We start from the raw sequence: 21,561 nt of genomic DNA on the forward strand, positions 1-21,561 counted from the left end.
TCCATCTCGGAATCAGACAAGCTTGATGCTCGCATAAGCTCCGTGAAATATGTATTATATCATTAGCTAGCATTATTTGACGAATACTCGGCATAGTTGCGGACTCGCCGCTGCGACGCTGCTTAAATTAAATGTAATGTGCACGCACGGTGTATGCGTCGTACAGGTGTTTTTTTCGTACTGTATTTCCCCACAGAGCTTGCGAAGCAGTCGGCTGGCGTGGAACCGTCTGGTGGGACAAGGAGGGCAAGAGCAACTACTAGTACCAGATCCAAGGGACCCAACACCCTCATTAGGTCGTCCAGCCTTCGATTACGCTTTCTCGTATTTCCCAACCACACAACGCATCCTTCCAACCAAAGCCTCTCCCCCTTCATCGACATCGTCGCCAGCATACACCACACATATACGCGCATACACACACGAAGAAAGGACACAAGAAACCAAGTACTGGGCCTCCGGAAGGGATGGCCTCACTACCGTCGGCGTTGTAAATGCTTTCACCATCAGTATTGGTAGAAGCACAGCTCCTCCATCATCGCCTGCAGCTGTCTTCGATGCCACTGACTTAACCGCATTCTCCCCTCAGCATGCTGCGACGGCCCCCAATCGACGGGGGGGGGTCCTCGCAACAGCAGAAATTGTTTCTCGCCTTTGCCGTGATACTTCTGCCTTGGTTCCAGCTCGCCGACGCTCAACCGCGGCAAGCCGCTCATTCAATCATCTCACCACATGTTGCTCCCGCTGCTGGTGTTGGCGTGGATGTAGACGGTAGCTACAAGGACCGAAAAAAGCCCTCACGCGAGCATCATCCCGCAGCTTTCGCCGCTGCCGCTGCCGCTGCTGCTCGAAATGACCCCGCCCATTGGGGAGCTACGCCCATCAGCGCAGCTACGATAGAAACACCCAGCAGTGGTGATCACAAGAGATCAGCTCTGCAGAAACAACCCGATCACCAGAAAGAGGAGCAACATCAGCTGCAAGCTGGACACAACTCCAAAAATACACCCCACAAACCCCGTCCCGATGACTACATACACAACCACAATAAGAAACAAACTCGAAACGATGCGAGCGCCTTTGCAACAACTTTGGCTCCGGATAACTCCGTCCGAGCACCATCTCCTCTACGACGCCAACCGTCTGGGTTAACCTCGCCGCAATATGCGCGGAGTCTGGAGGACTGGGAAGTGGAAGACTTTGTTCTTCTGGCGACCGTCGATGGAGACCTCTATGCTGCCGACCGTAAAACCGGCAAACAACTCTGGAGTCTCTTGGTCGATCAACCAATGGTCGAAACTATTCACTACCGAGGCAACAGTTCCGAACTCGATGACGACTACAGTCCTGTGGACCACTACGTCTGGGCTATTGAGCCTAATCAAGATGGCGGCGTCTATGTATGGATTCCTGAACCAAATGCTCGACCACGATGGACTGGCTTCACTATGAAGGAGTTGGTTGAAGTACTCTCCCCCTTTGCCGGAAATGAACCGGAACCTGCCGTTGTCTATGTTGGTGATAAGAGGACAACAATGGTCACTCTCGATGCCGCTACCGGACGTGTCATCAAGTGGTTCGGCACCGGAGGATCTCATGTAAATCAGGCTGAAAGTTGTCTCAAGCCAAATGCATTGTACGACAGGGACGCCGAAGAATGCAGCACCACGGGCACTATTACCCTCGGCAGAACCGAGTACACAGTCGGCATTGAGAGGCGGGACGGAAAGCCAATTGCCACTCTGAAATACGCCGAATGGACTCCTAACAACCGTGATAAAGATCTCTTTCACCAGTATCGCGTATCAAAGGATAATCGATATATCTCAACTCAACATGATGGCAAAATATACTCCTTTGACTATGCACGCTCCGACTCGAACTCCGTCCCAGCTCGCCTCTTCAGTCAAAAGTTTGAGGCTCCCGTGGCACGTGTATTCGACGTTTGCCGTCCCTGGGATGCCACGCCGGATAGCAATCCGGATCTGATTCTCCTTTCCCAGCCAATAATGCCATCGCCCGATGACCACACGTCAAACAGCATCTTCCTAAACCGTACCGCAACCGGTGGCTGGTATGCGCTCAGTGGCCGTGCCTACCCTCTCATTGACGCGGCCCCCGTCGCCCCAGCCTCCCGTCCCGATGGGTGGGAGAAAATGGCCTCGTGGGATAGCATGACGGAAACTAAATTATCCCGGTTGATCGGCACCCACTCACTAGGCAGCCAACAAAAGATCCAGCAATTTCCTACATTGCCTGACCGGCCAGCAACGGGCAATGATAGAGAAGACCCAGACAATCAGTCCGTCCCCCAACATGTCCCGGTCGAAATCGAGGAGCCCACCATTGTGGATAAGGTTAAGAGTATTCCACAAAGTGCCGCGACTAGCGTCTACGATTTTTTCAGTAACCCTGTCCTGATCATTTTCCTTATTGGTCTTTTGGTCTACAACAGGAAGACTTTTGCAAGAGCATATCAGCTGTGGCTCAACGGAAGCAGCCCTAAGGATGTATTTTCATACTTGCTACCGGGAGCAACACCTGATGACAAATTAGCGACGCAGGGTACTGATGTATCGGAACCCAATGGAAAGCAATCGCCGAAGCCAGCCACTGCAGAGGACAATTCAAGCGAAGCCAATCCGCCTGAATTGGATGCCAAGGCTGAGGATCGCAGCCCCCGCGACGATGATATTGCAAAACCTGATAATGAAAGCACCACCGACACCGATTCGACGCCCAAGTCTGCTAAACCATCAAAGCCGGGCGCTGGTAAAGATAAGTTAGCTGATGGTCGTGACAACAGCTCAGTCGCCAGTGGTACAGGCCCAGAAGTCAAAAAGAAAAGGGCTCATCGTGGGCGTCGAGGTGGTGTGAAGCACCGCAAGGGTAGGCCTCGGGACAGTTCGCAATCCCGAGGGGATGAACCACCGAATGCCACCGTAGAGGAGGCCGTTAGCAATGCCAAGAAGCTAGGAGACCGACCCATCTGGGAACCTGATGTCTTGACAGTCGCCAACGATATGCAAGCCGTGTCCGGTCCCGTTGTCAGAATGGGAAACATTGAAGTCAATCTCGAAGAACAGCTTGGAACAGGTAGCAATGGTACGCTCGTGTTCGCTGGAAAGTTTGACGGGCGTGATGTGGCCGTAAAGCGAATGTTGATTCAGTTTTACGATATTGCATCACAGGAGACGAGGCTTCTGCGAGAAAGCGACGATCATCCAAATGGTTAGTTTCATGAAGGCTATACTGACTCTGGATTTTCATTTGGTTACTAACAAGTTTCCAGTAATTCGTTATTACTCCCAGCAAACCCAAGGTAGCTTTCTCTTCATTGCCTTGGAACGCTGTGCCGCATCATTAGCAGAGATTGTGGAAAGACCGCATGCATTCCATGAGTTAGCAAATGCGGGGAAAGTGGATTTGCCAGGGGTCTTGTATCAAATCACCAATGGAATCAGCCACTTGCATAATCTCCGTATTGTTCACAGAGATCTCAAGCCTCAAAATATTCTTGTCAATATGGGCAAGAACGGCAAGCCGCGGCTTCTGGTTTCTGACTTTGGTCTGTGTAAGAAATTGGAGAGTGAGCAGTCGTCTTTTGGTGCCACGACTGGCAGGGCAGCTGGAACGTCTGGCTGGCGAGCTCCCGAGCTCTTACTAGATGACGACGGTCGCGACCTCAACCTGATGGAAGCTAGCACTCATAGCGGATCTGGCTCTGTGCTTGTCCAGGACGGCACCATGCCGCACCACCGAAGGGCCACGCGCGCCATTGACATTTTTTCCCTAGGTCTTGTCTTCTTCTACGTCCTGACCAATGGTTCCCATCCGTTTGACTGCGGTGACAGGTACATGAGAGAGGTCAACATCAGGAAGAACAACTACAGCTTACAGTTGCTGGATGTTTTGGGCGATTTTGCGTTCGAGGCGAAGGATCTGATCATGTCGATGCTCAACGCCAACCCCAAGCAGCGGCCAACCGCAACCGAGATCATGTGCCATCCGTTCTTTTGGTCGCCTAAGAAGCGACTTTCTTTCCTTTGTGACGTGTCGGATCATTTTGAAAAGGAGCCCCGTGATCCTCCATCTGTAGCTCTAGAAGAGCTAGAGCGTCACGCTCCCGAGATCACAAGAGGCGACTTCTTGCGCTCTCTTCCTCGAGAATTCGTCGACTCTCTTGGCAAGCAGCGCAAGTACACGGGCTCTCGACTCCTGGATCTTTTGCGGGCGCTTCGCAACAAGCGCAATCACTACGAAGACATGTCGGACTCTTTGAAGCGCCAGGTCGGACCTCTTCCTGATGGATATCTGAGTTTCTGGACGACACGGTTCCCGCAGTTGCTGTTGGTGTGTTGGAACGTGGTGTACAATGTGCAGTGGGAAGAGTCTGACCGGTTTAGAGAGTATTATGAGCCTGCTGGATTGTAGTTTCTTTTAGCATAGTATGCCATGTTTTATGGTGTCTTTTTATAGTATGTGATAGACATGCGCGTAAAATGTGTCGACTTAATCGAATGCTCTTGTTCCTCGATTCGTTAAGAGTCTCTCACGTGAATTCGGCCACCGCTTGGTTTATTTTGCTCACGTGCCTTGTGTTGATGCATGCATGTCCCTACGACAATGAGTGCTATTCGCATAGACAGTCTAGCGTCTATCACCAAGGTGAATATTGAACAAATCCCAAGATGTGGCGGTGACACAGCCGGCGCACGTGTTCTCCGTGAGCCAGATTCGCACAGGACACCAGAGGATCTTAGATGCGTGAATGTTAAACTACAATATACGGCGCTAAATCACAAGGCATTTATTTATTTCCACGCCAATGCTTCCATGGTTTTTCTGCAACCGCTACTCCAAACGCCCCGACTATCCCCACTGCACGAGAACCTTCTTGCCCTTCTTGTTCCCCTTTTTGGAGGTGGCCGCGTCGTCATCTTCCTCGGCGGGGGGTGTATTTGCGGCGGACGAACTAGCCCCCCATGTGAAGTTGGATTCGGCGTGTCCGTAGTCGCGACGGACGCCGCGGCCGGATCCGTATCCGAAAATGGTGGTGGTTGGTTTGGGGGCGGCGGGAAGAGACGGGAAGGCTTCTTGGTTGCGGGAGATGGCGGATCGCGGTTGGGCGGGTTGGGAGGAGGAGGAGGAGGAGGAGGACGTCCATGTTGGGCGGGATATAGATGCCGACGTTGACACTGACGCTGATGATGAGGCTGGTGGGAGCGAGGGGAAGGCGGATGACGATGCTGGTGGTCGCTGAACCGCGGGAGACGATATCCAACCTGGTGTGGCCTTGATGGATGTCGGTGTAGGACCGCCGAGACGGGTGCTGTTCTTGAGACGGAGGACTCTGTTGGAGTGTTTCTGAGCAGGTGCTGTTGCGTTGGGGGAGGCCGGATTGGCAGTTGCGGCGTTCGCCCACCCGCTTGAGCTGGAGGTCGCTCCATGCATGCCACTGAGGCCAGGGAGGCTGGGGTAGTCTTCGTTGATGGCGCGCCAGTCCTGCCATGCCTTGCGGAGGTTGTCGGCCTTGGTCTTGTCGTCGAAGAGGTCGGCTACTTCGCGGACCAGGGTGCCGAGGGCATTGGACGAGACGTCGGCGAAGAGGGTGAAGAAGGCGTCGATGAGCTGGGGGCCCGTGAAGCCCCCTTGGCGGTAGGACGAGATGTGCTGGCGGAACGTGTTGAGTCTGTTGGCGTCGTTGCCGAGGAGGTTGGCGGCTCGCTCGACGACGGAGCTGTGGCGGACCATGCGGGCTCGTTCTTCCGGTGACATGTTTGACGTGTCGGTAACGGTCAGTGAGTCCATGGCGCTGGCGAGGCCATTCTGGGGGCTGGCTGTGTTATTGCTTCGGGCGGGCGTTGACGTGCCGGAGGGCGTCGAACGTGTGGTCGAAGACTGGCCAGCGGGCGCGGAGAGCTGGCCGCCAAAGGTTCGATTCGATACGGATTGCGCCGAGTGAATTGCCAACTGACGCTGCAAGGCCAGCTCGTCTCTGCGCAGCGGCTGGGCAGAAGTCGGCGGCACGGTGTCCTCGTTGGGGTCTCTGCCCCTGCCCCCTCGTCGTCTGCCACGGCCTCGTCCCTCGCCGTCTCGGTGGCCACCGCGTCTTTCGGTTTGGTACGACTGTCTGATGTCAAAGGAGGACATGTCGACAAGCCTGGCGTCTCTGCCTACGGCTTTACCGGCATGTTCCTTGAGGTTATGCGCCTGGAGGTCCATTTCAGACTCAAACACGACAAACTTCTTTTCCAGGCACTCGCTGTTGGAGCAAATGTAGTGGTCCTTCTTGAAGTGCTCTTCCAGGGCGTTGTAGTCGAGGTAATAGTGCGGTTGTCGAGAATCGCGGCGGTCGCAGATGAAGCAACGCTCGTGCTTCATGCGGCAATGCTCGTACAACTTGTCGTCGTCGTAGAAGCGCTCGCCACAGAAACCACACAGGGGGTGGCCCTTGAAGCCGGTTTGGTCGGCGGCGCCGGGCTTATCGTCGCCGCGTCGCATGTGTTTCTCCAGCTCCTTGTCGGAAAAGAGCTCGTGCTCGTGCGTGAAGACCTTCTTGTTGCGAGTGCACAGGTCGCACATTCGTTTGCGATGGACTGATTTGACATGGCGGTGGAGGTCGGGCCATCCGAGGCCGGCAAAGTCGCAGGACTCATCGGGACAGTTGTACCGCAGCAAGAGCACGGTATCCCCCACGATGTCTTCATTTGTGTATTTGATGCCGATGTTGGAGTCCGTGGTGGTGATGTCCTTGTCGGTGTAATCCTCGAAGCGCTTTGCAGCGTCATCTGTGAAGATGACAAAGGGGGCTGGGGTCTAAGACATGTAGGTTAGCATGTGGTTCAATTCACATCGATCAAAGGAGAGGAGCATGGCGTACTCGGCAATGGGCGCAGTCCTTCGTCTTATAAAGGGCCCTCATCCGCAAACCACAGATATGACAGGTCGCATGATTGCAAGGAGCAATAGAGTGGTGGGCAACCGGATTGGCACAAATAAAGCAGATGTCGGCATCATCGTCAGCGTCAGCCGGGGTCGCAGGAGTCGGCACGCCAGCATTGGCGTCAGCAGTCTGGCCTTGCTGCTTCAAGAGCTGAACTCTTGCTGCTGCAGCGGCGGCGGCAACGTGCTGGGCTGCTGGGTTGGCGGGAGTGGCATTGACTGCGGTTTGAGCATTTCCTCCTCGGCCTCGTCTTCCGCGCCCGCCGCTGCCTCGTCCACGGCCACGCCCTCGTCCTCTAGAGCCCTCGTCGCGGCCGGATTGAGGTGCGCCCTCGGTAGCAGGCATAGCCAGTGGTGGGTACGAGTTCGTTTCCAATGCGAAAATGTACGGCGAAATGTTGTTGACTGCGGAGGTTATTTCTCTCGAGAAGGTGTCGACTGGTAGGGGAGTATTTTAGGGTTTTTTTTTTCGTCTTTTTTTTCACGCAACGTGGCGTTTGTTCAGATGAATGTGGATAACGGAAAGGAGATAAGCAAACGAGACGTCCATGTACGCTTCGTCAGTGAAAAGATGCGTCGTGATGAGTAATGCTGGTACCATGCTCGAGGGACCCAGGGCGATGGAATGCTTGGTAATTTTCTGTCTGGAGTCGTCGATTTATGACGGCGGTGCTTCGAGTGCTCGAGGTGCCAATTGGAGGGGCAGTTCAGCATCACTGGCGCCGCCAAAACCGCCAATAGGTCAAGTGCTGAGCCAAACGCTCCGTCGCGCAAACGAGGGGCGAACTTCTGTTCAATTGGCGCCCCGTTTGTGAGTCAGCCCGGAAGCACCTTGCAGCTGCCAAGGGAGCCGAGCGAGGCCCACCCCAAGCTGTCCAGATACGGAGTACTCCATACGGAGTACATAATCTAATTTACCGGGCGAACATCGACATCACCAGACCCACTAGCCGCAGTCGTCTAGGGGTAAGGACACCAGTTTGTGGTTCGTCGAGCACGAAATCACTGGAAACCGAGGTTCGAGTCCTCGCTGCGGCACATCTTTTTTTTTCTCACTTTTTACTTTTAGTTCTAGCTATGAATATTCATCTCTCATAAAGCTTTTTTTTTTTTTCCTGTGTCTTTTGTTCTCCGAAAAGTTCTAAATTTCCTAAATTGTGACCTATATATATGCCGGGAGATAACGGGTAAAGTCGCAGTCCATGTTCCATGTTCCATATCAAATTTCCCAGTATTCTGGATCACAATACACTACTAGACAGCACTATGAAGGACACTATGAAATAAAATAATCCATGTTCAATTTAAAGTTAAATGTAGATGCTGTCGATATGTTCTCTAACGTACACTGTACTCTGCTACGTGGCTAGCCCCGTCGGCCGCCCTTTATCTATTTGAGTGTAGGGTAACGCTACAACTTTACAAGCATGTCGAAAACATTATTACAATGTTTATTCTTCAAGTAGACATGGGTCAACGGTGTCCCGTAATTCAGCCGTAGCCAAACTACCAAACTATCCTATCGGCTTCCTCTTCAAAGAACCTCATGTCCTCTAATTGATATCATGTTCAACATGTTCCATCCTCCACCGCTCCCCACCTCACCCTTCCCGCTACAGCACTGGCCTTTCAAGCCTCTGTCACAATACCCATCTCTCGTTACTAGGCATTCCCAAATTGAGACATGGCCCCATAAGGAGTATGAAACACACCCTCAAATCCTATTCCTCGCCATCCCATGCTGCCGGCCCAAATATGAAAGCAGACAAAAAAAGGCATAAAAATGACTTGATGATAACTAAAGCCAATCAAACCAAAATCACAAAAAGTTTTAAAAAATAAAAGCTCAAGGACGAGAAAACGTCCATGTTGTCCGGATACTCCTCGAGGCGCCGATACCGTGATATTCTTTTTTGCTGTTGTGGATTGTAACGTGCTTGCGAAGTCGTGACTGTATTCAGTTACTCCTCCCCGACTGGATAAAGATGGTTGCCAATCTCTTTGTTCATCTTGAACATGTCCACCCTGGCTTGTTTGAACACAGCCTGCATCTTGGCGTCGCACCGGATTTGTCGTTTGTCTGCCGGATCTTGAAGGTCGTTGGCTTTGATGTGTTCCCAAAGTTTTTTGACGACTTGCGGGCGGGAGAGCTGTATTTGTTAGTTGGCTCAATTTAGGGCAAATAGTTGATGCGCTGCTTACTTGCGTCTCGCCACAAATGTCAGACAGCGTAGAGCTTAGATTAAATGGTTTCTGGAAACCACCACCGGCCTTGCGCTTCTTTACGCCAGACTCTCCGCTGCCGTTCACATCGCTATCATCATCGTCGCGGACCTTTTTGGAGCTCTTCTTGCGTGGCGCTTTTCGCTTCTTCACAGCCCGGTCACCACCTCCACGGGTGGTTCGTCCACGGGCCAAGCTATTCTCTTGAGCCTGAAGCTGGGCAGCTAGGCGCGCATCCGCGTCTTCAGACGGGGACGCTCGCTTCGCCTTCTTTTTTGCTGGCTCCGGCGAGGCAGAAGGGTCGGTCTCGTCGTAGGCTGAGACACCATTAGACCGCTTATGAGGCGATGGCTCTGGGACATCTTCGACATCAGCCCCAGAGACGGCATCGAAACGAGCTTCGATTAGACGCTTAATCGCCTCCTGCATCCCGTTAGTGCGCCGTCAAACTCACACCCACACTACCCCACCAGCACGAGTGCATTGTAGAAGCAGGCACTTATGATCAACTCGCACCTTCTGTTCGCTCAAGTCTTTGCCGCCAAGTCGGCCCTCCAACGCTTGTCGGACCTTTTTACGAGAAATGGTCTCGAGATCGGCAGTCGCCAAGATATCATCGATGATCTCGGTATAGCGTTCCTGCTCATCGGGAGTCACTGCAAGGAGCATACTGTTAAAAGAGGGCTTCAAGATATAGTGGAGAGGTGACAACGTACAAGGAGCAGACATGATTGTCAGCGGCGGCTACCGATGCTGATTTCTTCGAATCTAATCGCACGCGCGGGCAGGCGGAAGGATCTAAAAAAAAAGAAGAAGAAAAGTGGCAGGGCCCTAAGCAAGCCAGAAAGAAGACGTCTGTTGCAAAGAATTCAAACTGTCAGAGCATAGTCCGCCGCAAAGGCTTCGTAGTCCCACCCGTTAGGCTTTGCAACCAAGACTCGTGATGCGGAGAACAGAGGACGTAAAAGTTGACCAGCCAGCTATTAACGAAGGTGGGTGTGGATGTCGCGGGTGGAATTCGATGACGGCAGATAAAAAATCACTGGTATAATTTATCGGAAAGGCTTCGCGATGGGCAGGATCGGTGTTCAGATGGTTTGACGGACTTGATGGGGACGCTGAATGGGGACGCTGAAAGCGTCGATCGTTCGACAAAGGGCAATTGGGTATCTTGGCTTGCGCAGACGGTATAGGTATAAGAGGGTGAGAGGAGCAGGGCGAATGAGAAATGACCAAGTTGGAGGGAGAAAAAAAATCAGACGGGTTAAATTAGTAGCTGGGACAATGCGGACGTTGGTCTGCGAAGCAGGTGAGGGGAGGGCGTAGAGGACGTGAAGCCGTGAAGACGTCGTGGAGGCGGCTGCGGCTGCGGTTGTGAACGAGCACGAGGGCGGAGGTCGCGCTTGCCGTGCCGAACAGATATCGCACATAGAAGAGACTGTGAGTGTACCAGTCCGCCTTTGTGGCTGGCACCTGCGAGGCTACAGCGGACTGACCGAGCTCGGGCGTGTGGGGTTGCCAATTAAAGCACACAGGAGTTGCCCGAGCCACACCGACGCCACAGCTACAGCTGCCTTAGCCAATGGCAGAACCGAATTGAGACAATCGAGCGGCAGCCTTGTCACGTGGGCATCGAGAAGGACGTGTTCAAAGACGTTGGGCGTGTGTCATGCTCACACAAGTTTCACGGCAAAGTCAAAGAAGAAGCAAGGTGATGGGTGCCTGTTGCACGGAACGTCATGCCATGTCACTCTACAGGTACGTAACTCCTAGGCGCCACGGTTCAAGCTCATGTACTGAAGTCTTAGGCCAGGCTAAGTACCTAGGTCAGAGTGCTCCCCTGCTAATCCTGCGCCACCGAGCCGCGCCTAGATCCGGCCCCCTGCCCGGCCTGGATGGCGTTTGGCGATTCTGGCCGTTTACACTACACGTTTTTGGTCTGTACCCGTCTTCGTCATGACCGCAAATAGTCGCAAACCGGCTTCCCCCATCGAACTGCCGATTTGTACCTCCACATGCCCGGTGCATTCCCCGACTTCAAGCCCTCAATAGCATCGGCCAGCTCTGGGCCTGACCCCTGCTCTCTGATTTGTCGAATACCGTACAGGTACGTCTTGAACGAGAACAAGACGGCTTGCGTCCTGGGCAGCCGCGTCAAGGTTTGGAGCTCCACGCGGAGATATGTCTGCCGCAAGTCAGCTGGAATATGCGTTGCACGTGGTGCGTCCCGACGTTACCTGGTTCACATTTATGCTGTCTTCCGAAACAACCTCCGCCGCGTCGTCTTTGATGTGGTTTCCCAGCGTATACAAGTCGTTGTTGGTTTGAACGGACCACTGGCGAGGAATTGTTAAAAGACTGCTTAGGACAAAGCGGGAGCCCCATCTCCGTTTGACGGTAAAAAAAGACGTACATTTAACCGCTTCACGCTTTTCCCCACCTGAAGCTTGCTGAAAAATCGCTCCATGCTCGCGCCAATCTTGGAGTAAGACGGGACGGGAGCGTGTATGTCCTTGAGCAAGTTGCCGAACTTCTCGGACGGATCAAACCCGGACGGGAAACAGCACATGAAGGCCACGCAGAGATGACCGCCGGGTGTTTCATGCAAGAGGAACAGATCCTCCTCGACTGTCTCTCCCAATGTTCGAAGCGCAGCGTCTGCATCTTCCGGCGGTTGGATGGGGAATGTTCTACCCGTTACCGTGTTTTCGAAAACGGTCCCGTTGGGGCCTATTCTGAACATTGTGGGGTACCGGGCGGGCAAGTAGTCTCGCAAGAGGTACGTGTACAGCTCGGCCACGGACTCTTTGCCTCGGGGCAGGTATCCGTGGACTGCGTGGCCCTTTTCGTCAATGAGACTACGCCGAAGGGTCACCCTGTCTAGGTAGTCTCTGTCGATGGTGATGAGCCTCGAGGGCGTGTCTTGTTGAAGAGCTGTGTCCTCGTTTTAGCGGGAACTCTCGTCATGTTGGACGGCTGAGGGAGCGAACTCACCCATGGTGATGTGGTACACCGGCTTGATGGGCAGGTATTTGGTGGGCTCTGTTGCCTGCCAATCGAACTTCTCCAAAGGCTCAATGGCCAAACTGGGCGTTTCGTCGTGTCGAGCTGGCATCCCCTCCGGTTTGGCATCGGTGCTGGTTTGCGGTTCCGTTGCTGTCCATGACTTGGCAATCTGGTAGGCGTAAGCATTGTTCCTTGACCGCCTGCTCGTTCAGCACGCAAACTATGCAAAGTACGAACAAACTTGTAAATGGCCGTGATTAATGCTAATGCAACACACACCCCAATAACGCTGTTCATGTCTGGCCGCGATATCCACGGCTTGAAGCCATGGCCAACAATGGCTGCCATGTCGTCGATCCCAGCAGGTGTGTAAGAGATCAAAGCCGTCGATAGTATTCAATCCCGGATGGACAGTAATGGACAGTAATAGGAAATAGAAAAGAAGCAAATGCAACTTCGCTCCAGCCCAACCCATTCGTACGCCTGGATGTGTGGAACAACTAGCTAGATATACACATGATGGTCCGATTGTGACTCCGACGTGGTGCAAGATGCTAGTCGATGTTAGCGGGCTCTGGCTTGGGCCTTGGGCGCAGCGTTTCAGGGCCTCTGGTGGTGAATTTGTGGATTTTCTCCGTTGAGCTGCCGAATTCGACACCCACCACGACGCTCTAGGCGACAGACTCGCGGCTCATTGGTCAACGGTGGCCATGCCGCGCGCGATGTGGACGAGAGGGACCATTCCGCGCTCCGCAGCTCCGAGTCCGGGCGCCCCATCCCATGTTGGGAGAAGCGGCGCGGGGCTGGAGCCGACTGGTCACGCCTTTTTCCAACGTCACCTCGATGCCGTCTACTCCCACGCATCGGTGTTCGGCATGTCGGCAAGCACAGGTCCAACAGGAGTGCATGTCACTGGACATGGGGTATGTGAAAGAGAGCCTTTGGTCACGACGACCGAGATTGATACCGACTATCTGGACGAAATCCTCTTTCTAGCGGCGGCCAATATCTACAACACCCGTTGACGTTGACCCTTTGACCGCCCTTGGCCGATCAACTGCCGAATGACGCATCGGTAGATATGCCGTGAGCAGCATTTAATAGCCAATGGACCTAAAGACATACCTGTAGCTGGCGACTTCTTCACTCCCCACCAAATACCCTGTCCCGGAAGCCCTTCAAGTCTCCCAGCAATTCCACCCCTTTACGACTCTTTTTACGGCTAGAAATCTCATCAATAACGCTCTGCACATGCTCGCGACATAGGGTCTCGCTCGTCGCATGGCCCAACATCTCCTTCACAACAAGGGGTTCGTCAAGCGCCATCTCCAGGGCCGTTTTACCCTCGCCGCCCGCCTCGTCCAGCTTCGCGCCGTGCTTGACGAGAACCCCAAACACGCCGACCAGCTCCGGCTCTCTCAGGTGGTAGCGGTACTGGCCGTAGAGGGCCATGATCATCGGCTCAGAGTAGCCGCCAAGACGCTGAATGTCGGCGTTGGGGTCGGCTCCCGCCTCTAGAAGCACCTCCATGCTCCCTGTGTTACGGGCGAGGCCGGCTGCGCACCAGAGCGGCGTGGCACCCACGTTTACGAACATGTGCCTCTCATCCAAATCCCTTAGAATGAAATCTGGGTCGTATCTATGGGCCGCCTCAATGTTCACGCCTCGACCCACCAGCTGCCTCACCAGGTCTGTTTGCAAGCTTTGTTTGGCGGGAAGCTTGCGGCAGGGAAGCTTGAGGCATTCGTGCAGCAGGGTCCATCCTGACGGTTCTTCGAAGCCGATGGTGTGGTCGCACCCGCAGGCGAGCAGGGCTATAGCCATGGCGTAGTTGAGGTGGCGTATGGCTATGCGAAAAGCCGTCTCAGATGTCGGCGATTCCTGGTCAATGGGAATGCCAATGCTCATGAGCTCCCTGATGGTCTGTTCTGCTTCTTTAACCATGTCGGCGTCGGGTGATGCTTTCTTGTTCATCTGGTCGCCACCCTCACTGCTAGTCTCACTACTGCTTTCATCATCACTCTCAGATTCATAATCATCCTCATGACCAACATCATTAGTCCAATCATAGTCATCATCGTCTTCGTCGGCCTCCTTGAACTGCTCCACCTTCCTCATCATTAAATTTCCTATTGCTAGACAATGCAAGACGTTCAAGCCCGCGGCATCTACAACCAAGGGCTGGACCCCTGGATGCTTGATCAGGAAGCGAACAGCGCCGTAATTGCCACCGCACGCGGCTAGTTGTAGCGGTGTTTGACCGTCGTTGTCCCTCGAGTCTACTTTCACATCTGGGTACTGTGTGAGAGCCTTGAGAACCTCAACATGGCCAAAAATGGCTGCCCAATGGAACGGGGAGCGGCCCCTGTCGTCAATCGCGTTGACGTCTATATCGGGCCTCATGGTAAGAAGAGCGTGCAGGGCACCCACATGCCCTTCTCGTGCGGCGGACTCGAGAGGAGACCATTCGCTCTTGTGAAGAACTTTGGGATCTACGTCAGGGCGGCTGAGCAGGGCACGCACGGCGTCGGTGAGGCCCATGTAGACGGCCAGCCCCAAGAGCGAGGGGTAGTCTGACGACGAGCTTGACGGCGGCGTGGAGAGGTCCAGGTCCGGACGTCGGAGGAGATCCTGAAAGAGCGGCAAGTTGCGGCTTCTTAACGAGTACTTCAGCGTAGCCATGGTTGACTGTGGACAGCGTTGCTCGAGCAAGAGCTGGAAGAGGTCATGGTGGCCCCTCCTGCTCAGGATATCGGCCGCCGGAACGTGCTCGCTGACCAAGTAGGCCCCATGCCGAATCAGCATTGCCGCAGCTTCCTTGGCCTCGCTGCTGTGTATGAGGGCCATGTGGAGGGCATATGGCTCGCGGTGTTGGTATTCGAGGCAATCGCAGCAATTGCCTGCGGGTAGATGAACGGCGGCGCCATGCTCGAGGAGGTACTCGACAATGTCGAGATGGTCGGACGAGGCGGCCAGATGGAGAGGTGTCACTGGACCGGAGGGCGGGCCGGGGATGCCGTTCCAGCCCTTTGCGAGGACATCGCGGCCTTGAGGTCCAACAAGGTCGAGGTCTGCTCCCAGCTCGTGAGCCGTCTTGATGGTGCCCAGGACGCCGCGCGCCGCCGCCCACAGGAGGCACGAGTTGAGAACGGCGTCGCGCTGAATATTACGTTTGTACAGCGGCGGATTGAGGATGCTATACAGACGACGGCAACTCCTGGCCAGGACTGAATGGTCCCGAGCGTACGACGACATCGGGTGGCCGAACGGGGAGGACGGCGGTTTGGCGTCGCAGACCAGCCATTCGGCAATTTCGCACAGCACCTCGGCAGGCAGCGCCTCGAGACATGCCATGGCGGATTCGCAATGGCTGCGGAATGGTGAGTGAATGTCTGGTTTGAATTGTCGAGGCCGCGAGCGTCGCCACGATGTGTGGTGTTTTGCCAGTTGGTGCAGCGTGGCCGAAGTGGTGAGGTTGCACAATCGAGGGCTCCAGATGTCGTCTCGATTCGCCTATTTGTTTTATTGGTCAACAGAGCAGCGTGCAAGGATTTAATCCCAAGTCAAAGCCCCAACGGGCACCATTCACCGAGGCATCCATGCGGTCAATTATTTATCAAATATCAATAGCATGAAATAAAAATCCTTCCAGCCCTGATTCGGACCCACCAGTCGATCCCTCACAACCTCCATGTCACATCGTGAATTCGCCTCTGACCCTTTCTCTACCAAGGCAGCACCTGGCCCTGAAAAGTGACCATCGTGCCCGACACCGTGTCTCGAGTAGCGCCGTCGACAACCTCGAGGATGCCCGTGATGCTCGCTTGCACCGTCTCTGGCGGCTGGTGAGCGTACCCCCAATCCCGCGCCGCCTGTTCTCCCATGCCCGTCTGGACCCAGCCCGGGTGCAGGGCCACGGCCACCAGGCCAGACTCCTCATTCTGAAGATGAAGAGCACGGGTGATCCAATTCAGGGCCGCCTTGCTGGGGCCGTACGAGCCCCCGGACAGCTCTTGAAGCGTGATGCAGCCGACCGAGGACGTCATCATGACGACCTTGGGGCTCGCCGACCTTTGCAGCAACGGCCACAGCCCTTGGAATACCATCAGGGGCGCAATGGAATTGACCTCGAACGCGGCGCGGAGGTCGTCCGCCGCCGTCTGCACCGCAGGGACCATGGGGCTCGACATGCCGGCATTGTTAATGAGCACGTCGACACGATCGTGGCCCAGGTCGGCGACGGCCTTGCCTACTTGCTCGGGCGAGGGGGCGCGGGACAAGTCGAGCGTGATGATGTCCAGGCCGCTTCCGTCTCCTGCCCCAGCCGCAGCGGCAATCTCCTCCCCGAGGTATCTGGCGGCCTCGTCGTTTCGAACGGTGGCAATGACGCTGGTGGACGGACGGGCCAGGAGCGCCTTGACTAGCCCGAGGCCGATGCCTCTATTTCCGCCTGTGATGACATAGACTGTGTTTGCGTTGGGGGTCATGATGGTGCTGGCTGCTTGCAGATTCGTACTACGCTTTGCCACTGCGCGTGGGAGTTGGTTCATGTTGGAAGACTGGCTGACAAGACGTGTGTGAGATTATCGCGTCGTCGGAACTTTGGTTGGCCCGACATCTTGGTCAACGACAAAGAATACTGTACTGGTTGTGTATGACGAAACAAAATCCTCATACATTCTCCATTTGTTGACCAGACCACCCGTCTTGACCTGAATATGCCCCTTGGGACTACATTGAAAAGCACGGTCGGAGTCACTCACGATGGTTTCACGCGAAATGCCTATATACCAAGCAATAATAACTGGTAAGCACCGGTATTAGACATGTAAACGAGGGTATATATATAAAAGCTATGCCTAAAACATCGTGCAGCCCTTGTATCTGTATGGGGGGCTTCTTTGAATTGAGTTAGCGACCAGACGAAAAACGCCCATCTAGTTTTCAACAGTGGAATAAAATCTCCAAAAAAAATGCCATTTATAATGGAGGGCCAGCGTCATGATGGCAGTGTAGGTTGCTGGGGGAGAACGCAACGGCTCCTACGCGTCCTTGATGGCACCGTCCCTTTCCGCCTTCTCGATGAGGGGAGGAGGGCGAGGGATCTTCTGGAAGAAGACATATCGCTTGATAAACCACGGAAGCCACACGGTGGCCTCGTAGTGAATGAATTTCTTGGTCGGGACCGAAAAGACCTCTGCGCGCCGTGTTAGTGCCATCTACAACTATGAACAAGTAGGCATTACTTACGGTCCAGCTCTTCCAGAGTCAGTTGTTTGGTCTCCCGCACGAAGCAGAATATCATGACCCAAGCAACAAGGTTGAGGCCGGCGTAGAAACCAACTGTAAGATAGAGGTTAGAGATACTAGCTAGTACTTGTGCCAGAAAAGGAAACATCTCGGCAGTCCACTTACATGCACCGGTGGACGTCATGACGGTTTTCATCCGCGGGAAAGTCAAGCCAAGGATACCAGCTGCCAAAGAAACGAAAATTCATTAACACAAGCAATGTATTGCCAAGTTGTACCAGGGGGGTAAAACTCACCAAAGGTGTTGTTGATGCAGACAGCCCAGGCCATTCCCTGCTCACGCTGAATCGTGGGAAAGACCTCGGCCGAGTACTGGAAGGCAACTGGCCCCTCACCCAAGGAGTAGCAAATAGTAAACAGGTAGACGAACCTAGGTGATTCAAGGACCCGGTCAGAAGGATTCACAGCCACTAGCCAAGTTATCTGTCGAAGGGTTGTGGGATACTTACAACACGACAGGTCCGATTCTCGCCCCGCGGGATCTCATGTCGCCGGCAGGGTTCTGATCGCCTTGGGCAGTGATATGGTAAGCACCATTGGGGAGCAGCGAAAGGCCGGCAGCCAGGAGGAATATACACATGAGAGGAAAGGTCTTTTCGAGGGAATGTCAGCGCACAAAAACACATTTTTCTTATGCCACCACGAGTTTATGAGGGGACGTACGATCATGGTCAGGGTTCTCCGCCCCTTGGTATCAATAAGGAAGAGAGTAGGAATGGTGGCCACGACTTGGACAGCTCCGTATCCGAGAGACGCGTACAACGCCTCGGTGGCCGAGTAGCCGACGCTCTCAAAGATGGATGAGCTGTAGAAGGAGATGACTAGACGAGCGATTGTCAGTTTTCCGCCTCCAACAAAGGGGGGGGGGGGGGGGGGGGAAGCAAACGAACTGTTGATTCCACACATTTGCTGCGCTATCATGACGGTAGAGGCACCATAGTTTGCGCGCCGGATCCGAGGAACGGCAAAGCAGTCCCACAAGCGGGAGAAGTAGCCAGCGCCACGGGCCTCCTTCTTCTCCTCCTCGTAGATGACGTGGGAGTAGTAAAAGTCCCTCGCGGCAATGATGGGATGGGCTCGGAGACGCAGCATGGAGCGGAACCCCTCGTCGTGCCTGTTGTGCTTCATGAGCCACCGCGGCGACTCGGGGCAGAAGAAGATGCCCAGCATGAGGACAAAGGACGGGATGAAGGCCGAGCCGAACTGCAGGCGCCAGGCGTTGTCGCCCACGTCCTTGACAATGACGTTGGCCGCGAAGCCCAGGAAAATGCCTGCGGGCAAAATGGAGTGTTAGCAACTTGGTTGGTCACGCGTAGCGGCGACAACAACAACAACAACGGGCGCAGAGCAAGACGTACCGGCCACGACCCAGAGCTGCCAGAACATGACGAGGGCGCCGCGAGTCCTGGCCGGGGCCATCTCGGCCGAGTAGATGGGCACCGTGGCGTTCTTGGCGCCGATGCCGATGCCCATGACGAACCTGGCGGCGAAGAGGCCCTGCCACGACTTGGCAAAGGCAGACCCGATGGGCGTGGCCGTGAGACAGGCGGCCGTGACGAAGATCTCGCCTCTGCGGCCCAGATAGTGGTTCAGCGGATCTACGATGAAGGCGCCGCTGCAGAGCGAGGTCGTGTTGGTCAGTACTGACATTGAAGCCGTGGAGGAGGAGCACGTACATGAGGCCGGCCGTGAGGAAGATGATGGAGTTGACCAGCCCAACGATCCACTCGTCTCTGCCCTCGCCGGCAATGCCAAATTCCTGGGGAAAGGACAAGTTGGCGCCATTGGCACCGGTCTGATCCCATCCCTGGGTCGCCGCCCCGACGGCACAGAGGCCGATCGAGTACCACAGCATAAAGGGCCCATGCCACTTGTGGTCTCTCTCGTACTGCAGGGCGCCGCGCTCTTCCTCGTCGAGTTCCGAAATCATCTCGAACCTCTGCGGATCGCGGGCCACCAGGGCGGCGCGGCCAAAGAGCGCGGCGTGCTCAGACATGCCGTGTGTCTCGGCAAAGGCCCTGGCATCGCGGACGTTGTCGTCTTCTGATTTGCGCTACAACGGACCGTGTTAGTCGCATCATACGTGCTAGCAGACCAGCGAGGAGAGTGTGCCTACCTTGAGCGGATTCTCAATGATGTTGAGAGCGGCAGACCCCCGGCGACCCTGTTGCTCGTCGTGGTGCAAGACAGGCTCCGTGTAGCCCGGCGGTTCAGCAGACGCTTTCTTCTCCATGGCGGACTGTGTGAGAGGTTTGACACACACAATTGAGGGCTTGGGAGTCTCGGGGGCGAGGGTTCAACTTCCAAGGGTGAGCAAGAATCGCGGCGAGGTGCTGCTCGCTACTTATCAACCACATGGCATCTTCTACACCGGGCACAAGACGGCGAGCCTTTGCCCCCCTTGCAAAGACGCAGCAATCATCGGCCTGTCACAAGCACGGTGAACAGCACGCTTTGCCTTCACCAACGCCCGTTGACGTCAGTCTAGCAAGGGGGGACGGTCGTTGGCTCTATAAGAGCTAGTACTGAACGCGCTTGTCAGCACTGTTGGATCCTAGTTTCCTAACTACTAATACGTCCTGTCAGTCGATCAAACATTGCGGAGGTGGAGTTTATGAGTTGATATCGTCTCCACCGGTCAGCACCAGACTCGAGTATGGAATTGATTGCTCGAGTTCCCTCCACATGACTGCATGGATGGCTCTTACTTCCCAGCCCGTCGCCGTAGATCATGGCAACTTTGAGCCTGGGTTGACCCGCTGTTTCGCAGCCTCGTGGCCTCGGGGGGAAGTGCTCAGTGAGGCATCCCGAGGTGTCACCGTGTGAGTGATGTTGTAGTTTGTTGTCCAACCTTGTCTCGAGCTTAAAAGCCAATCTGAGACATGCCCGCCCGGGGAACTCTCGAATGCCTTTGTTGCTGGTGTGGTTGGTCTCATGCGAGAACACCTCTGGCAACTCCCCAACGTGGCGCCGGGACGAGATAAACGCCATCCGGGACAAGACCAAGACGACCATCGGCTCCCGGATATAGGCAGCAGCATTCCCTACAATATGAGTGGCTGCGCTGCGGCCCGCCTCCTCAGCTCCATGGGGATAAATAACCTGATGCCGAGCGACGGCGCGGGGGCTGCTTCTGTGGCCGGGTTTATCCTTGCCCAGCCAACCTCTGCCGCTCGTCTGAAGCTTGGTCAGAGGCGGAACGTTTGAAGAGTCTTCTTGCTGGTGTGTCTCACAGCCATGGCTGTTGGTCGGCAACGGGGTCTTGTTTGAAGCAAATTGACCACAAGGCGCCCGCAACTCACCACCAAGGCGTGGCAAAAGAAACGAGGGGCACAACGAACGGATGAAACGGAGGCTTGACCAATGAAGAAAGGGATCCGTCTCACCAAAACCTTGAACCGTCCGAATGATCAAAAATATACTCCGTAGCCGGCCAGACTCCACTCTCGATGCATCATGGACTTTGGACCGAATTCACCGAGTAAAGTGGGCTTCTTCACTTGGTGCCTTGTTAGTCTGCAAACGGTCAGCCATGCCATGTTGTTATTTGCATTAATGGTGTGCAAATACGATACTATGTAAACCGACGCCACTGCCTTCTTTGCTAGTGAAGATGAGGACTCGAGCCCACGGCTTTCGACAAGACAACGAACGATCTAAAACGACTACGAATAGTCAAGCTAGTTTGTAGAACCTATGCCCATCGTCTCTCTGTCTGCAAACCAGTCGTGTGCTTCTGACTCTTTGCTTTGGGTAGCTCTCTACTGGGGCCAAGTAGAGGGAAAGACCAAGGAAAAACAAAACCGATATATCAAGTATGCTCTTAGGCTTCTCATCCCATCACCTTGGATTCTATGAGCTGATTACCGACTCTCTCTCCCTCCCTCCGTCTTACCGCAAAGCCAAGATTCTCAAACTTACTTGGCTGTGCGTGGAGACTGAGCGACCAACACACTGCATGCAGTCGGCGATCCAGGGTCCAAGGACTGAACCGTCTCGTAGAGTCATCATATGATTATAGTAAGAAGCAAAAAGACTTGGGTATGTCCCGCTTGGCCAGGTATCTGAACAGTCTAT

The 21,561-nt window shown here is 54.6% G+C and overlaps 7 protein-coding genes across 7 annotated transcripts; 1 reads left to right on the top strand and 6 right to left on the bottom strand.

Annotated features, from left to right (window-relative positions):
- Positions 1-590: 590 nt before the first annotated feature.
- Positions 591-4,434, top strand: MAA_07884 (serine/threonine kinase IREI; the record flags this gene model as incomplete). Its single annotated transcript, XM_007825882.1, has 2 exons — positions 591-3,231; positions 3,293-4,434. 2 exons carry the CDS (start codon positions 591-593, stop codon positions 4,432-4,434), a joined length of 3,783 nt encoding a protein of 1,260 aa, XP_007824073.1.
- Positions 4,435-4,872: 438 nt separating this feature from the next.
- On the bottom strand, positions 4,873-7,291 carry MAA_07883 (zinc finger domain-containing protein; the record flags this gene model as incomplete). The annotated part of the gene is made up of 2 exons (XM_007825881.1): positions 4,873-6,819; positions 6,884-7,291. The coding sequence occupies 2 exons, from the start codon at positions 7,289-7,291 to the stop codon at positions 4,873-4,875; spliced, it is 2,355 nt and encodes a 784-aa protein (XP_007824072.1).
- Positions 7,292-8,906: 1,615 nt separating this feature from the next.
- Positions 8,907-9,897, bottom strand: MAA_07882 (SWIB/MDM2 domain protein; the record flags this gene model as incomplete). Its single annotated transcript, XM_007825880.1, has 3 exons — positions 8,907-9,095; positions 9,148-9,591; positions 9,685-9,897. 3 exons carry the CDS (start codon positions 9,895-9,897, stop codon positions 8,907-8,909), a joined length of 846 nt encoding a protein of 281 aa, XP_007824071.1.
- A 1,225-nt stretch (positions 9,898-11,122) lies between these two features.
- On the bottom strand, positions 11,123-12,522 carry MAA_07881 (uncharacterized protein; the record flags this gene model as incomplete). Its single annotated transcript, XM_007825879.2, has 5 exons — positions 11,123-11,353; positions 11,406-11,504; positions 11,582-12,102; positions 12,163-12,343; positions 12,454-12,522. The coding sequence occupies 5 exons, from the start codon at positions 12,520-12,522 to the stop codon at positions 11,123-11,125; spliced, it is 1,101 nt and encodes a 366-aa protein (XP_007824070.2).
- Positions 12,523-13,317: 795 nt separating this feature from the next.
- Positions 13,318-15,528, bottom strand: MAA_07880 (Ankyrin repeat-containing domain protein; the record flags this gene model as incomplete). Its single annotated transcript, XM_007825878.1, has 1 exon — positions 13,318-15,528. One exon carries the CDS (start codon positions 15,526-15,528, stop codon positions 13,318-13,320), a length of 2,211 nt encoding a protein of 736 aa, XP_007824069.1.
- Positions 15,529-15,899: 371 nt separating this feature from the next.
- On the bottom strand, positions 15,900-16,724 carry MAA_07879 (aps10-like protein; the record flags this gene model as incomplete). The annotated part of the gene is made up of 1 exon (XM_007825877.1): positions 15,900-16,724. The coding sequence occupies one exon, from the start codon at positions 16,722-16,724 to the stop codon at positions 15,900-15,902; it is 825 nt and encodes a 274-aa protein (XP_007824068.1).
- A 492-nt stretch (positions 16,725-17,216) lies between these two features.
- MAA_07878 (plastidic glucose transporter 4) lies at positions 17,217-19,717 on the bottom strand (the record flags this gene model as incomplete). The annotated part of the gene is made up of 9 exons (XM_007825876.2): positions 17,217-17,371; positions 17,425-17,517; positions 17,721-17,854; positions 17,934-18,076; positions 18,148-18,305; positions 18,375-18,755; positions 18,843-19,099; positions 19,161-19,537; positions 19,601-19,717. The coding sequence occupies 9 exons, from the start codon at positions 19,715-19,717 to the stop codon at positions 17,217-17,219; spliced, it is 1,815 nt and encodes a 604-aa protein (XP_007824067.2).
- Positions 19,718-21,561: the final 1,844 nt, after the last annotated feature.

Source organism: Metarhizium robertsii (assembly GCF_000187425.2).
Source record: "Metarhizium robertsii ARSEF 23 chromosome Unknown MAA_Scf_2, whole genome shotgun sequence".
Lineage (NCBI taxonomy): Eukaryota > Fungi > Ascomycota > Sordariomycetes > Hypocreales > Clavicipitaceae > Metarhizium > Metarhizium robertsii.